The sequence below is a fragment of the Engystomops pustulosus genome, chromosome 3, assembly GCF_040894005.1.
Source record: "Engystomops pustulosus chromosome 3, aEngPut4.maternal, whole genome shotgun sequence".
Lineage (NCBI taxonomy): Eukaryota > Metazoa > Chordata > Amphibia > Anura > Leptodactylidae > Engystomops > Engystomops pustulosus.
In genome coordinates, this window is record NC_092413.1 from 114,501,720 (window position 1) to 114,518,285 (window position 16,566).

At 35.3% G+C, this 16,566-nt stretch overlaps 1 protein-coding gene across 2 annotated transcripts in view; it reads right to left on the bottom strand.

Moving 5' to 3' along the window:
• Nucleotides 1-16,566, bottom strand: part of GRIK2 (glutamate ionotropic receptor kainate type subunit 2) — a 437,454-nt gene that overhangs the window by 110,873 nt on the left and 310,015 nt on the right. For both annotated transcript variants that reach the window (XM_072141893.1, XM_072141892.1), the window contains one exon: nucleotides 6,902-7,125. In XM_072141893.1, coding sequence (XP_071997994.1) covers nucleotides 6,902-7,125 — 224 coding nt within the window. The remainder of the gene's footprint in view (nucleotides 1-6,901; nucleotides 7,126-16,566) is intronic.

A 16,566-nucleotide genomic window follows, 5' to 3' on the forward strand; every position in this document is an offset into this window, starting at 1 on the left:
CTTTAACTTTTTGTGCTTTGTGTGATTTTCCTTGAACAGGAAACTGATTCTAGTCAACTTCTGGAAAGCCACGGCACATTAAAAGTTGCCCATGCACATTAGATTAACTTCAGTTATCTCATACTGTAATGTGTGACAACTTCTATATGACAACTTTCAGAATAAAAAAAGAAATTGACTGGACGTGAGGCATATTCAATATACATTCAGAGATTAATTGCTAGGACATGAGGTAAAGGGAAACAAATATTGCATTTGGAATAAAAATGCATTTTGCAATGATACTTTTAGATTGGACAGGTGTTGGAATATGAGTTGAATAAACAGGACAATAGTTAACTAAATTTTATATTTATTTATTTTTTTATTATATTTAAACTTTATATTTAAATTCTCTACTTTAAAAATGCTATATTTGATTAATATTTACTTACTTTGCAAGTCACAATTATATGATGTGCAGTAAATGAGAACCCATATGCTCCAAGGAAGGATATTTATACAGACCACAGTAGATAAATGCACATATTTGATACCCCAGTAACATATCCTATCTTCGTGCAAACATAATAAAAGTTATGTTAACATGAATTTGTAATTCTAGAAAGATTATGTAGCAAAGTGTTGTCCTGTGATAAAAAAAATGTGTAGAAATGGGTAGTATGACAATTTGGATTTAAAAGTGAACATACAAATAAGCTTAACATATCAATGCATTGATAATATTTGGTGGTCATTTTCAACACAAATATTTCATAAAAAGATTATGTGGAAAAAGTCAATATATCTTAATTAGTCTGGTGTTGAAGAATACCAATGATTTATTTAAAAAAGAAACACCTGTTGCAAACTTTCTGTCTCTATTTTTAAATTTATATTCAGACTTTAAATTTATTTTCTTTACACGTCAATTTTTTTAAAAAAAAATTATATCAACTGTATAGAGATGTGGCTCAGTTATCACTCAGTCTGCATTGTGTGCAAACTGGTGAGGAGTGGACCTATCTAAAATTAGGGATAGGCCAGCATCAGTCGGACCCAAATCCTAAATCCCCACACTGGCACCATCACCAATTACAGGTTTTAACTATTTAAATGCCGCTGGCAAAGTCACCAATAGAATTTAAATTACTCCTGCCAAGCATGCGCCTGCACTGACGCGCTGGCAGCGTGCCGGCATTTAAGTGGTATCATCACTCCTGATGACGTCATCAACAAATCTTCCCAAAATGGTGGCTCCCTACTAGTGCTTGCAAGTGGGATTTGTTGGCAAATTAGGTGGCATTTAAAGAGTTAACATGGGTGTTAGCAGCAGGTTGGGGGAATTTGAGTCAAACAAACACCCGATTTTGTGGTGCAGGTCAGCTTATCACTAGCGCAATATGAAATTTACCCTATATGGACAGATACAATAAATGCCATAGTACATACCTTATCTAAAATTCATAATAAGCATCTGTTCCAAAATATAAAAGGTTCTAAAATGCATACATATCAGGTATTGAACTTACCCACATCTTCAATTTTAGTTGATGCATATTCTGAACCAACTTAGATGACAGTTGTAGCCCTTTCCCCATTATAACGTTAAAATGCCAGTAACACATATTAACCCAATTTTTTGTTCTTGCTTCAAATACAGTTTATACACATATTAAATTACAGATGCAACAATGTTTATACTGGATTATGCTGAAATAGTGCTTATTTTTCTAATATGACATATTATTTTGTACTAGACTGGATATATTGAAAAAAAGCAGTTTTCTTTTTGCTTCTTGTGCCCTTGTTTTTACAAAAAGGTTTTAAAAATCATGCAAATGAACCTAAAGGGCTCCAGGCCAAATGAACAGCTATGGTGCCTGGAGTCCTTCAGGCTCATTTGCAAAATTTTAGGAGCGTTTTTTTGTAAAGATATGGCCATACAAAACTAGAAGAAGAGCAGATCTTACCAGAGGGGGTACACACCAGAATGTAAGCGCACTTGATTTACAATTCTTGATTCTTATGGTAGATTTCTTTATAGACGGTCATTCCAGTATGTCAATCACAATAGTGGTTATAATAATAAACTTGTACAAAAATAAAATTAGGAACTATTTTAAGATTAAGATAAAGGAGCAATGACTCTGCTGTATTATTAATTAGAACTTGCAATTCTGTGAGTGCTTCTGAAGTACAACATAAAGTTGTATCAGCTTCATTATGCAATGTTAGCATTTTGCTATATATACTTAATCCTAAGAACCCTTCTTCATTGTAATGTGCAGATTCAAAATACAAATATTGTCTACCTTGTAATGCAGCAATAACCAACGTTTGCTGCGTTCATCCTAAAATATATTTTTTTTGTAAACGGTATTGTATAAAGTATTCGAAGCAAGGCAAAAAATCAAATATTCTTCAAAATGAAAGGGCACATTGATCATAGACCTAGACATTATTTGAACTGATGAAAATAAGTTTTTTTAACCAAACAATAAATTTGAGACGAACAGACCAACAGGCAATAACAATAAAGCCATTGTATTTCATAACCAGTCAAAACAGTTTATAAGCATCATGGTACATTAACCTTGTGTTATTCACAATTACCACAGCATTGTCAAGACTCTCACAAGTAACTGTTAAGTATTTAAGATCTAGTATATAAAGGGACACATCATCTTAGAAAAGACTAAAATGGGGTAAAAATTGGTAGCACACTACCAGGCACCTGTAACTAAAGAGGTGATAATGTCCAATAATAGTGACATATTTTTTCCACAGTTTTATTCTCAATATATTGAAGTTTTTATTTTGATCTGTATGGGAATATATATTATGTGTATTCTTTACTTTATTTATTTGTTCAGATTTTGCAATCAATTTTATTATGACATTAAACATAAATCCCTTGTATTCCTGAAAATCTAGAACACCATAGAACTAAAGACCTACAAGAGAGAACAAACGACTGAATACAGGCACTCCCCAGGTTGTGTACAAGATAAGTTCTTTAGGTTTGTACTTAAGTTGAAATTCTTATGTAAATCAGAATTTGTATATTTTATAATTATAACTCCAGGAAAAAAAAATTGTCCCAGTGACTATTGGATTTTCAAAATTTTTTGCCGTTTTTTGAACAAGGATTATCAATAAAGTTTAATTACAGACATCTTAAAGCTGATCATTGCAGCCTGGGACTAAAGTAAAGCATCCACAGAGCTTCACCAGAGGTCACTGTAGACAAAGAGGTCCGCCTGTAGATAGGGATTGTTGGGGACCTCCTGTAATCCACAGTATAATGCTGAATTACAGTACTACACAGTTTATTAGACATAAGCACAGGCATTTACTATGTGTTGTGCATGTCTTTTCTGGCACCAGAATCCTTTCTTGTTTTATGTACTTCCCCTTTGCCAGGTTTATTGTGTGTCGCACCCACAAAAATCTAATTTTTCTGATGCTCACAATGGTTTTCATTTTGTTGCTCAATCTTGGCGCAGCTTTTGAATCCCATACTCTGCAATTCTAGTTTCCTGACACTTTGGCACAATCTTGGCATATAATAAGACCAATAAAATGCAAGTCTACCAATTTACAAACACCTTTATGAATGTGGTTTGTCATTAATGACACTCATTTGTTTTCTTAAGGTCTACCAAATACATTAAGGCTGTACACCACAATATAAAATCACTGTGCAAAACCCAGCTAAAACCGGGCACAAAAAACAACACCTAGCACCAAAAATAATAAATGACCCTCACAGTTTTTATATAAAAGTGTATGTGGGTATATCACTATTCTGTTTAGCTTGCTGGTAGTATTTATATGCTGTATTAGGTGCAAGGAAGTGACATGCACCTTTTAGATGCACTGTACTGCCATTCTCTCTTTTTTTCTAACAAGTTCTTCTTATGTCTAAAAGGTTACAGAGCAGTGGAGTGAATGTGGATAGGTGCACAGCAGTGCCTTGCACCTGAAAAGACAGCACGCAAGCCAGGTAGCATAGAGATATATATCTCCCCTATGTCTTTATATTGGATAAACGTTGTTATACTGAGCAGTATTCAGCTCTTGGTTCTCTCTTGTGGGTTTTTGTTTCTATACCATCGTATCCCAATTGAATTCACTTGTCTTTTAATCTTTATTTGTTGATCTGTTCTACTTTTTGTAACTCTGAATTAGCTTTGAAAGAAGCAATACACAAGAGGGCTTTAAAAGCTGAGGCAGAAACGTGTAAACCTGACACCAACAAAAATGAAATTACGCTAGAAATGAAGATTACATTATTTGACAGATTCATACTACAGTTACTAATGAAGTATGTACTAGATTTGATGTAAAGTGGTTTAAAGGATTTCTAATAATTATAGTGTAGTTAATAAGTATAGTTAGTTAAAAACCTATACAGAAATGTAATAGTGGATAGATAAATAGATAGATAGATAGATAGATAGATAGATAGATGCAAAATTATAAATTTATAAAAGTAAGTAGTTTTTTGGTAAAGGAAGAAAAATATATTGGGTTATACAGAAATAACAATCCATTGCTACCCAACAGTGTTCCACTCATGATTGACTGGGCATGTACTATTAATATAATGTCATTGCTGCTGTCACATAAATGACCACCAGCCAGAAGCAACCAAAAGGAGGGGGGACAAGAAGGTAATGATTATTTTATTATTTTATACCATTACCTGACATTTTTCCAGTTTAATTTAATTGTGGAAACAAAGATATGGACATAGAGACGTATGAGAAGTGAGAAGCAGGCAGATTTTAAACAGGAACACGTTGTAACATGTCAGTTGAATTTGATAATATTTAGTATAAACAGAAAAATCACTTACTGTGTACATGGTGCATCTGAAATAAGTCAGTCGTGTGTGCCGCAATAGATCTCTTTTAAATATACTGCACCGTACAGTATTGCAAAACTTTATATTACTAGAGCTAGTTGCCTATTATACTAGCAAGTCTAGTTGAAATTTCACATTTTGATTTTTTTGCAATGAATAATTCTTTAACTTTGTATGACTTTATGTACTTAATTCTTTGCACATTCAATGTACCCTAAGTAATATGAACAGTATTTATAGTCTTGTGCACTTGAATTAAGTAAAGGGGTGCTACCATTAGAGGAACATTGCCATTATACTAGTGGAAAATGTAGTCTACATTTCAATAAAATTCATTGTAGCACAGAGATTTAAATCTGTGACATAAATGGTTCTGTCCACAAATAAATCAGGTATTAATGTAAACATATAAAGCATCAGCCAATGTGTTCTATTACAATTCATATTACATTGCACAATATACACAATTAACTTCTTAAGGTCACAGCGCTTTTTTGTTTTTGTGTTTTCGTTTTTTTACTCCCCGTTTTTTTATTTTTCTGCATTCAGAGCTCTTAAAAGGGCTGTTTTTTTGCGTATCAAATTGTACTTCCCAGAGATGGTATTTAATATTCACTATCTTCTATTAGGAGGCTGGAAATAATTCCAAACATGGTGAAATTGACAAAAAAAAAAAACACATTTGCGCCATTTTATTTTGAGCTTTATTTTTTACAGCTTTCACTGTGTGCTCCAAATGACACATATCCTTTATTCTTTGGGTCAGTATGATCACAGTGAGTTATTATTTTATACAGGTTTTATTATGTTTTAGTAGATTTCAAAAAAACATAAAAAAATCTTCCTTTTGGCATATTCTGAGGCCAATAACTTTATCATATGTTAGTATGTTGTCAAATATTGGTGTATGTAAAGTGTAATTTTTTGTGGAATGATGTTTTCATTGTTATCATTTTGGAAGCTGTATGACGTTTTGATCACTTTTTATTAAAATTGTTATTTGTAGCAAAACAGGAAAAAAGTGCCGATTTGGACATTGTGGCTCTATTTTCTGTTACGGGGTTCAGCAAAGGAAACAGCCGTTTTTATATTTTCATACATCAGCCATTTTGGGACCCACAATACCTTACATGTTTATTATTGTATTTGTTTAAATACAATTTACACTTTATTTACTGTTTACTGTTATTGTATTTGTTTATCATTTATAAGGGAAGGGTTTTTATTAACTTTTCATATATTTTTTTACTTCCTTATTTTTTACTGTCATTTTAGACCACCTAGGGTACTTTAACCCTAGGGAGTCTGATGTATTATGTCATAGCAATGGAACGCCACCCCTGATAATGGAGGGAAGGGCGCGATCTGTGCCAAGATGATGGCGCATGGGTATTTATATTTAAATGTATAACACCTGCAATAAGTTCTAACACCTTCATACACACTCAGTGTATATGAAGAGGGCTCACCCCGTGAGCTGTCTTAATGCCCAAGCTGGGCAAAGCTTGGACTTTGGGGATGTCATGGTGTGGAAAGGGGTTAACTATTGCCCCTTATTTGTGTGTCCAGTTTAATAGTCTAATGCCTAAGGGGGTTTTTTGTCTGAAGAAGTCAGCATATTGGTATTGGAACTTTAGAGACAAATCATGTTCAGTGTTAATTTGAAATCACATAGCAGACCAATTAACTGTCAGTATGTGCAAGAAAACAACATTAACCTAAAGAATGTTTGACATTGATGATATTCATTAGCTGCTCTTTGGATTTAGAGGGAAAAAAACAATACATTCAATTATATTCAGAGAATAACCTCATCAATGAAATTGACTTGTGCCCTTTTAATACTGCATATAATTACTATTTAACAGTGTAACCTATAAACAAATGATGTCAATTTATACATACAAGGTCATTAACAGTTATTAGTGAGAGCCATGACTATGACTTCTGAGCAAAACATAAGTGGAATATAACATGTGACATTTGACAATTACTGGTACAGAGAATAAATTACATAATTGTCAAACAATCACAAGGTAGATATGTTACCTGGCTATGACAAAGAGCACACAACTGACACCCAAGTAAGCCAGCAGAATATACATCCAGATATCAGGGGAAAGAGGATTCAGGAAGGAGAAGACGCCAGGGTTTGTACCATTAGGTTTTCGGTACAAAATACTTATTCCAAGTGTCATAAATGGTTTGGTGAAGTCGATGACCTGCTCTCTAACATAAGTGATAGCCAATGGAGCAACTGCAAGATCAGCTTTCTGTTAAGAGAGACAAAAAAAAGATAAAATACTTGTGAGTAAACATAAAACCAGGACATTTGCAAAAAAATAAAAAATTAAAAAATCAAGCATATATGCATATATCCTGTATATCCTCCCTTCATTTTCACTTCACTGGACAAATGTAGATTGTGTGTTATGGTATGCAAGAAAATCACTTGCACTGTTACATCACAATGTAAAATCCTCCATCTGTCTGTCAAAAGTAGGCAGCTACAGATCAGCAGTAAAGTCTTCATATACTGCAATTCGTTTTGTTTGTTTTAAAAGGGTATTCCTATGAAGACAAGTTTCTTTAATGTACTCAGGATAATATAATATCACATTCTCTAATTTACTGTTATTAACAAAATTACAGCATTTCACAGATATAAGTCAAACCTGTCTCTATCAGTCCTGGTGTACACAATTTCATTTGCCACTAGACATGACCATGTAACTTCTGACTTAGGGTTGGGGACACCATCTTAGGTTTCTGTGTGACGGCCATGGATCTGAGTTTCTCCCTCTCTGCTACCTGCTCTCTTCCAGTGCTATGACACTGACATCCTGCTGGCAGCAGCATGAGGAGAACTACAAGCTACAGACAGATAAGTTCTTTATCTGAGGAGGCACAGCAGGAAGGCACAGCAGATCTAGTGTGCTGTGGAATAGAAGAGATGTAGGAAAACTGACTGTCATTGTATGTAATAGGCATCTAATGGAACTCATTATCTCTGATCTATCTCATCTCTATCTTTCTATGTGTCAGATACTAGTGAATGTTCAGAAGCTAGATGAAAGTTTATATAAACATGTCCCCTGATAAACTAACCACATAATCAGCTCACATAACTAGATTGATCATAATGTGTCTGCTTAGAGAGTCCCCGTCCACACCCTGGAATTTTACACTGACCATCACTGAGTGATAGGAGCTAAAACAGCAATAAAACTGGGTAAAATTGTGAAGTAAAGGGTTAAAAATTATCATTATTTTGTTAACATGACTAGGGGATTGAAATTTGAGAATTTTTTTCAATGGGAAAACTTCTTTAAGTGAACACATATAAACAATTAATCGTGTACCAAAAAATATCATCTAAATGTCTGAAGCGCAATTTAATAAAGTAATCAATAGTTATATAGATTAGTTGCATGGTGCTGTATTTGAGACTAACTCAACATTTATGCAGCTGATCTACTGGTCTGTTCAATGGCTCTTTATCAGCACAATTGTACTACCACTGTAGTTATAGGTTTTAATGCTTTTTGCTTACAACTATCTAAATACAATATTCCCTTTATCATAAATATGTGGAAACAATGTTTTCAAGTTTATTTTTGCATTATTCAGAAGAAAATCCGGACGACTTCATTTCTGGTAAACTACAGCTGGTAAAGCTTGTTTTTCTCGTCTCTACCCTCAGGAAAAATGTCTGTAGATGAAGTCCAATCTTTGAAGTGAACACTCAACAACTAAAAAAATATATATAAAGAAAACAATTCACTTACATTTCTTGATGTTATGAGATGTGATATTTCTAACATGTTTTATTTGTAATAAAAATATCAATACTTGCAGTTTGCAGAAAAAAGATTGCCTAAAGCAAATGTAATAGGTAATGCCAAGGTCATTCCTACATACTAGCGATGTGGTTTGTACACAATGTGATTTGAAAATTGATCCATTTACTTATTTCAGTTTCTTAAAAATATAAACTTTTTAAAAGTTACATGTTGTTTTCTTAGTTTTTTCTTTTTGGCTAATTTTAAGGTGGATGTATTTTACCAACAATTGGGCTGATATATCATGGCTTGAGATGACTAAGTAATAGGAAATTGAAAAAAAAGACACTTATCCTTGATTTTATTTCACTGTGTTTGACTACGGATATTTTAACATTAATTGACTCTGAAAAGAGGACCATATATCATGATAGGTATTATTTAAAATTAGGGGGAGATTTTTCATTATTGTCTTTTTTTTTCTGCACATCAAAAATAACCATGTTTTCCTCATTTATCCTATGAATCCAAATGTTTTGCTGTCTCCAGTAATGATTCATCAATAGCCATATTTTTGACTACAGCACAATTTTATTGCAAAAATATGCCGGCCTATTGGTGGAGTAGATTGGGAAACACAACACTGAGCTCTTCCGCAGTCCATTGTAGCACCTGTATATTACAGCTGCAAAGCTCAGTCAGTGTTTACACTACATGAAGCTACTGTTTAACCCCTTAATAACCACCCTATCAGCTTTTTACTGCAGTCATTGAGGGTACTTCTTCTGTAGAGCTGCCTTTCTACATCGGCGCATCAGAAGATGATTAAGGGACATCAGCTCTCTCTGGTGCTGGTGTCAGGCTGTGAAATCACAGCCCAGATCCGGCACAAACACCCGGAAAAGGAAAAACTCTGATCCCGGGTGTTTAACCCTTACACGTCAAGGTCAAGCATGACCGCGGTGGGTAAGTCTGTCCCCCATGGATCGGACTTCCCTGGTGTGCTTACCAGGGATCTATCCTGCAGCAGCCCCTGAGTCTGCCGCATGCCCGGAGGCTGCCTGCTCCTGTTCACGCCGGGTTCCGCCTCCTAGTAGGACCCTGAGCAGCATGCTTAGTTACTTACATTGTACACTGGAATACAAGTGTAAGGGCTTGAACAAGCGATCGGATGTAAAAATCTTAAAATTTCTGTAAAATTTTATCATACTTAAATAAAATAAAAGGATCCTAATCAGCCCAATTACATATAAAATCCAAATTTAGTATATAAAACACCAAATCACAAAAAACTTACATATTTGCTATCAATGGGTCCATATTTGTAAAATAAATCTAAAACAGAACCCGCTAGATGAACAACATAAAAAAAGATGAAAACTTCCCAAAATATACCATTTTGAATCAAATACCCTCACAGAAAATGTTCAAAGTGATCAAAAAAAGTTACGTTCCCTAATATGATACAACTGAAAAAAGAACTCTTTTTGCAAAAAATAAGCCCTCAACCAGACCTGTCAACAGAAATATACAGAAGTGATGTACTTGAAAAGTTGTAAAACAATGTGAATATTGGTTTTGCTCAGTAAAATTGAATACAATTAAGAAAAACTATCTAAATGAGGTATCACTGTAATCGTAGTAAACCAGAGAATAAAGATAAAATATTATTTTTATGTTATGGTGAATGGGGAAAAAAAGTGCTAAAAATCCAAAATAAAAATTAATAATTTTGTTTTTATCTCCCTTGAGATAGTTAATAAAATCTCATGAATAAGCTATAGCCCCCAAAATAAATTATCTATACATTGTATCTCACACAAGTCAGATTCTAAAAATTGTGTCTGGTCATTAAGCTGAAAACATGCGTGATAAGGGGTTAAAGTTCACAAGCTTTTGTTTACAAATATTCTGCAAAAGCAGCAGCTCTATACAGCAGAGAAAAGGAGTGTGTTAGGGAGCTTGCAGATAGTACAAAGAAGAGGAGGAATGTTGGCCAGAATTACAGGAGGGCAGATGAAAATCAGCACAGGAAGATCCCCTTCAGGAGCTAAAAGAAGTCAATGCTAAGGAGGATCACTGGGTTGCAGCTTGTCAGATACTGGGCTCTGTCAGCTTGGCAGATACCTGTGTAAGTATCATTTTCCTGCTGGGGTGTGGGAGAGAAGTACAATGGAGCTTGCAGGAGGCTTATATGTAAGTTCCTGAATCTAAGATTGAATCTATATTGCGCATAAAATAAAGTGCAATCACAAAATCTTGATTAATAAGAGGCATGAACTCAACTCATCACAGATGGTTTTAGCTTGTGATAATTCAGGCGTTTCATTTAGGTGCAAAAATGGAACTAGTGTACCACAACTTAAATGGTCCTATGCTTCCCTGTTTGCACATCATTTATCCTTTTCTACCACATGTTTTGCTGTGACTATGGCTGATTCATCAACTGTAAATCGTTTTTTGTCACAATTTCTTCTGCAAAAGCACTCCAGGTATACATGTAAGGATTGCTTGGGTTGCATAAAAAATACATTTAATATTTAACCGGTTAAGGACCGGGCCCCTTCCTGTTTTTTCATGTCCATTTTTCACTCCCCACCTTCAAAAATCTATAACTTTTTTATTTTTACACGTAAAGAGCTGTGTGATAGCTTGTTTTCTGCGTAACAAATTGCACTTCATAGTGATGGTATTAAATATTCCATGCCATGTACTCGGAAGCAGGAAAAAAATTCCAAATGCAGTGAAAATGGTGAAAAAACGCATTTACGCCATTTTCTTGTGGGCTTGGATATTACATCTTTCACTGAGCGCCCCAAATGACATGTCTACTTTATTCTTTAGGTCAGTACCATTAAGGGGATACCAAATTTGTATAGGTTTTATAATGTTTTCATACATTTACAAAAATTAAAACCTCCTGTACAAAAATTATTTTTTTGATTTTGCCAATAACTGGCGCTAATAACTTTTTTATACTTTGGTGTATGTAGCTGTGGGTGGTGTCATTTTTTGCGAAATGTGATAATATTTTCAATGATATCATTTTAAGGACTGTACAACCTTTTGATCACTTTTTATAGATTTTTTTATATTTTTCAAAATGGCAAAAAAGTGCCATTTTCAACTTTGGGTGCTATTTTCCATTCCATAAAACCGTTATCATATTTTGATAGATCGGGCATTTTTGGACCCGTCGATACCTAATGTGTTTATGATTTTTACTGTTTATTTATATTTATGTCAGTTCTAGGGAAAGGGGGGTTATTTGAAATTTTAGGTTTTTTTATTATAATTTTTTTTTTTAACTTTTTTTTATTTTTATTCTTACTATTTTTCAGACTCCCTAGGGTACTTTAACCCTAGGTTGTCTGATCGATCCTATCATACACTGCCATACTACAGTATGGCAGTATATGGGGATTTTCCTCCTCATTCATTACAACGTGCTATCAGCACATGAAGGGGTTAAAACGAAATAGCCTTGGATCTTCGGAAGACCCGAGGCTACCATGGAGATGGATCGCCACTCCCCGATGACGTCACGGGGAGCTGCGATCCCCGGTAAGATGGCGGCGCCCCTTGCGCCGCTATCTTTTTGAGGCTGCCGGCAGCTTTGAGGGCAGACTTCGTTGTGATATCACCCACGATCAGTGCAAGCGGGTGCGGGTGTTACCGGTAAGCCTTTGCTGCAATATGCAGCAAAGACTTACCAGCTAGGGAGAGGGCTCAGCCTGTGAGCCCTCTCCATGCAGCGCAACCCGACCGCCGTCGTGAATACACGGCGGGTGGTCGCGAACCTGTTAATACATGCTTTGACACAAACATTAAACAAGCCAAAACTTCTGAAAAGTAAAACACTTGCAAATTTACAGGGCTTGTGTGCTAGTTTTCTAGTGTGCAAACCATAAAGAAGCCACATTACCTGGTCTGTGGCCAGGAATTGCCCCTACTTCCCCCATTACATTACCTCCATGCCAACTAGGCATGGCAAGGCATTAAGGGGAGGGTGCTTCCAGGGGTGGAGTGGGCTTGTGCACTAATCATAACAGGACCCTGAAGGCTAAGGCATAATTCTACATCAGGCCAGACTACTTGGGGTAGAACTGATAGCAGAACAACACCCACCGGATTTATGAGGAGGCAGAAGCCTCTGTATCTAGGGGGAGAAATAGGAAGTGTATATCTATGGATATTTGTGACTCGATAACGCCTTTTGGGAAACAGATCATATCATAACAGAAAAGGTACATAAATATATGTATATGAACTAAATTCTTGTTAAAACTTTTAATTATGGTACAGGAAAGCAGAAGAGATTCCAAAAAAAAGCCTTTTGAAATGCTTATGTGTAAAAAGAAAAAAAGAATGAAAATTGAGTGTCACAGCAATACAAATGAATCTAGAAGTCAGTACAGCAGATAATAAGACTTAAAAAAAGATACATAAAGACATACTGCAGACAAGTAAATATATAGATCATGACAAAGATAGACATGAAGACGGGAGAACTAGAACAGCAAACAGAATGGGTAAACAAACTGACAGGATTAATCTAAATACAATTGGCTAGACATGAAGTGATTAAACTTCAATGAGTGTTAGAGATTGAAGAACACCTAGAGAATAAAGCTATTTGAAATTATACGTCCTGTTGTGACTAGCTGAATGCAAACAATTTTCTTTTCATTTAAGAGTTTCTTAAACTAGACAGAAATATTTATACATTTATTATGAGAAACTCTAAGACGGAATTTGAGATTTGCCAATTCAACATTGTGTGAATTCCATATCACACCAAAGTATCTCAAGTGCCGAATTTCTACGTTAGTATAGCTCTTATGAGCCTTGTTTCTGATCTCATTTACCAACAAAGTATGAATCACTCTGATACTTTAATAAGCTAATAAGCTGCTGCTGCCTCACTTTCCCCCAGGTTCACTTTAACCCCTTAACGACTTGGCCTTTTTTAGTTTTTTCACTTCCATTTTTCACTCCCCACCTTCAAAAATCTATAACTTTTTTATTTTTCCACATAAAGAGCTCTGTTATGGCTTATTTTCTGCATAACAAATTGCACTTCGTAGTGACAGTATTCAATATTCCATGGCGCGTACTGGGAAGCGGGAAAAAAATTCCAAATGCAGTAAAAATGGTGAAAAAACACATTTGCGACACTTTCTTGTGGGCTTGGATTTTACAGCTTTCACTGTGTGCCACAAATGACATGTCTACTTTATTCTTTGGGTCGGTACAATTAAGGGGATACCAAATTTGTATAGGTTTTATAATGTTTTCATACATTTAAAAAAATTAAAACCTCCTGTACAAAATTTTTTTTTTTTGATTATGCCATCTTCTGGCAGCAATAACTTTTTCATACTTTGGTGTCTGAAGCTGTGGGTGGTGTCTTTTTTGCGACTTTTGATGGTGTTTTCATTGCTATCATTTTTAGGACTGTGTGACCTTTTGATCACTTTTTATTAATTTTTTTATATTTTTCAAAATGGCAAAAAAATTTCATTTTTGACTTTGGACGCTATTTTCCGTTACGAGGTTAAACGCAGTGAAAAACCGTAATTATATTTTGATAGATCGGACATTTTCGGTAGCGGCGATACCTAATGTGTTTATTATTTTTACTGTTTATTAATATTAATATCAGTTCTAGGGAAAGGGGGGTGATTTGAATTTTTAGGTTTTTTTATTATAATTTTTTTTTTTAACTTTTTTTTACTTTTACTATTTTTCAGACTCCCTAGGGTACTTTAACCCTAGGTTGTCTGATCGATCCTACCATATACTGCCATACTGCAATATGGCAGTATATGGGGATTTTACTCCTCATTCATTACAATGTGCTGATAGCACATTGTAATGAATGGGTTAAAACGAGACTGCTTCGGGCCTTCGTGAGACCCGAAGCTGTCATGGCAACGGATCAAGGCTCCCCGTGACGTCATTGCTAGCACCGATCGCGGGTGTTACCGGTAAGCCTTTGCTGCAATATGCAGCAAAGACTTGCCGGCTATGGAGAGGGCTCGGCCCGCGAGCCCTCTCCATGCACCGGGACTAGTACGGCGCGCGTCGGGAAGGGGTTAAATACCCTTTCACCCCAATATTGTGTACCCAATTGGTTGGTAAAATAATAGTTTACCAGGCTTCTTATTGTATATCTGGGTAAAGGATTGCTCAGTTATTATGTCTCCTAAATCTAATTGATTTCATATGTAGTGTTGAACTAGAAATCCATGTTTGGATTAAGCTTTTGACTCACCTGAAAATATTTTATCCCCTGGTAACCACAGGCATGTTGGGCATACCAGTATGGGCGAAGATTTGATTGGCCATATGAGTCATTGTGACCCTGTTGTATAAGTGGTGGGTCACAGTGACAGTAAGTGTGTTTGTACACTCATAAAGTTGTCCAACATACTGCATGTGTTTACCCACACTGTCATCTAGCTCAGTGACAATAATTGTATTTGTGTATACTCAGACCATCTTCTGATATCATCATCTGCCAGCACAGTGGCATACTGATACTGTCATCTAGCACAGTTACAGTAACTGTGAGTGTACACTCATGACATCATCTGTCAGCACAGTGGCAATTACTGCATGGGTACACTCATACCATCATCTAGCACAGTGGCAGTAACTGTGAGTGTACACCCATGCCATCATCTGCCAGCACAGCGGCAATAACTGCATGTGTACACTCATACCATCATCTAGTGCAATGACTGTAACTGTGAGTGTACACTCATAGCATCATCTAGCACAGTGACAGTAAATGCACATGTATACCTAAGCAGTCTTATAGTGCAGTTACAGTAACTGTGAGTGTACATGTGGATACTCATAGCATTTTTTGGCACAGTAAGAGGAATGGCATGTTTTTCCCATTGCATGCAGCGGTCTTGACACCGATAGCATGTTTTAGCACAGTGAGAAGAAGGGCATGTTTTTTTCCTTAGCGACTTCTATCACACTGAGAATAACTGGGTCTGGATACCTATAGTGTCTTGTACATTGTGAGAGGAAGGGTATATTTTTTTCCACTAATGTTATTCCACATGGTAGTCTATAACAATGAATATGAGATAATACAGTACAGAAATATTTACAGGAACGCAGTCTATTTTCATACACTAGGATCTTTTCCTCATCTAGGATTCCTGATGGTATGTATAACTGATTATGTAGTAAATGATTATTTAGAATTGATTTATATGTATCAAAATATACAATTGTTAAAGTTAACTGTGAAATTCTCTTTCTTTCCAGGATAGATGTTCAGAGCTTAAATGTATTTTATACATTGCTTCAAGCATAAATACTAGCAGTGATACACAAGAGTGATCTTCAACTAGTATATCCCAAGGATCTAAGTGAACTTATCCTTTCCTACCTTTCTTCAAGGCAGAAAACTAAGATTAGTTTATGTTTCATCCAGTCACTCAGGTGTACCCTTTCTTAGTACAATCAAGCAATGACTGGCTGTCTCTGTCATATAGATAAGACACCTTAAGGCACCTAGAACTGATACTTCCTGCAAAATGAATAAAGAAGAAACCAATGAAAAATTGAATGTCTTCATAAAAATAAGAAAAATAAAGTTTTATATATTATATTTACTTGCAGTAGTCAGATTCAATTCTTAAATACACACACAAACTTTCTAAAATGACATTATGCACAGTTAAGACAATTTAAGACATTCTGGGTTGTCTTGAGCTTTTTATAACCTGGGATCTCATGTTCCATTGACTCTTAACACAGAGGCCGATAATATAGTATTACAGAGGGATTTGTGGACGATGGAAGAATGGGTGGATAAAAAGCGAATGAGGTTTAATGTAGATAAATGTGAGGTTATGCACTTGGGTCATGGAAACAAAAGTACAATTCTGTTCTAAACAGTTAATT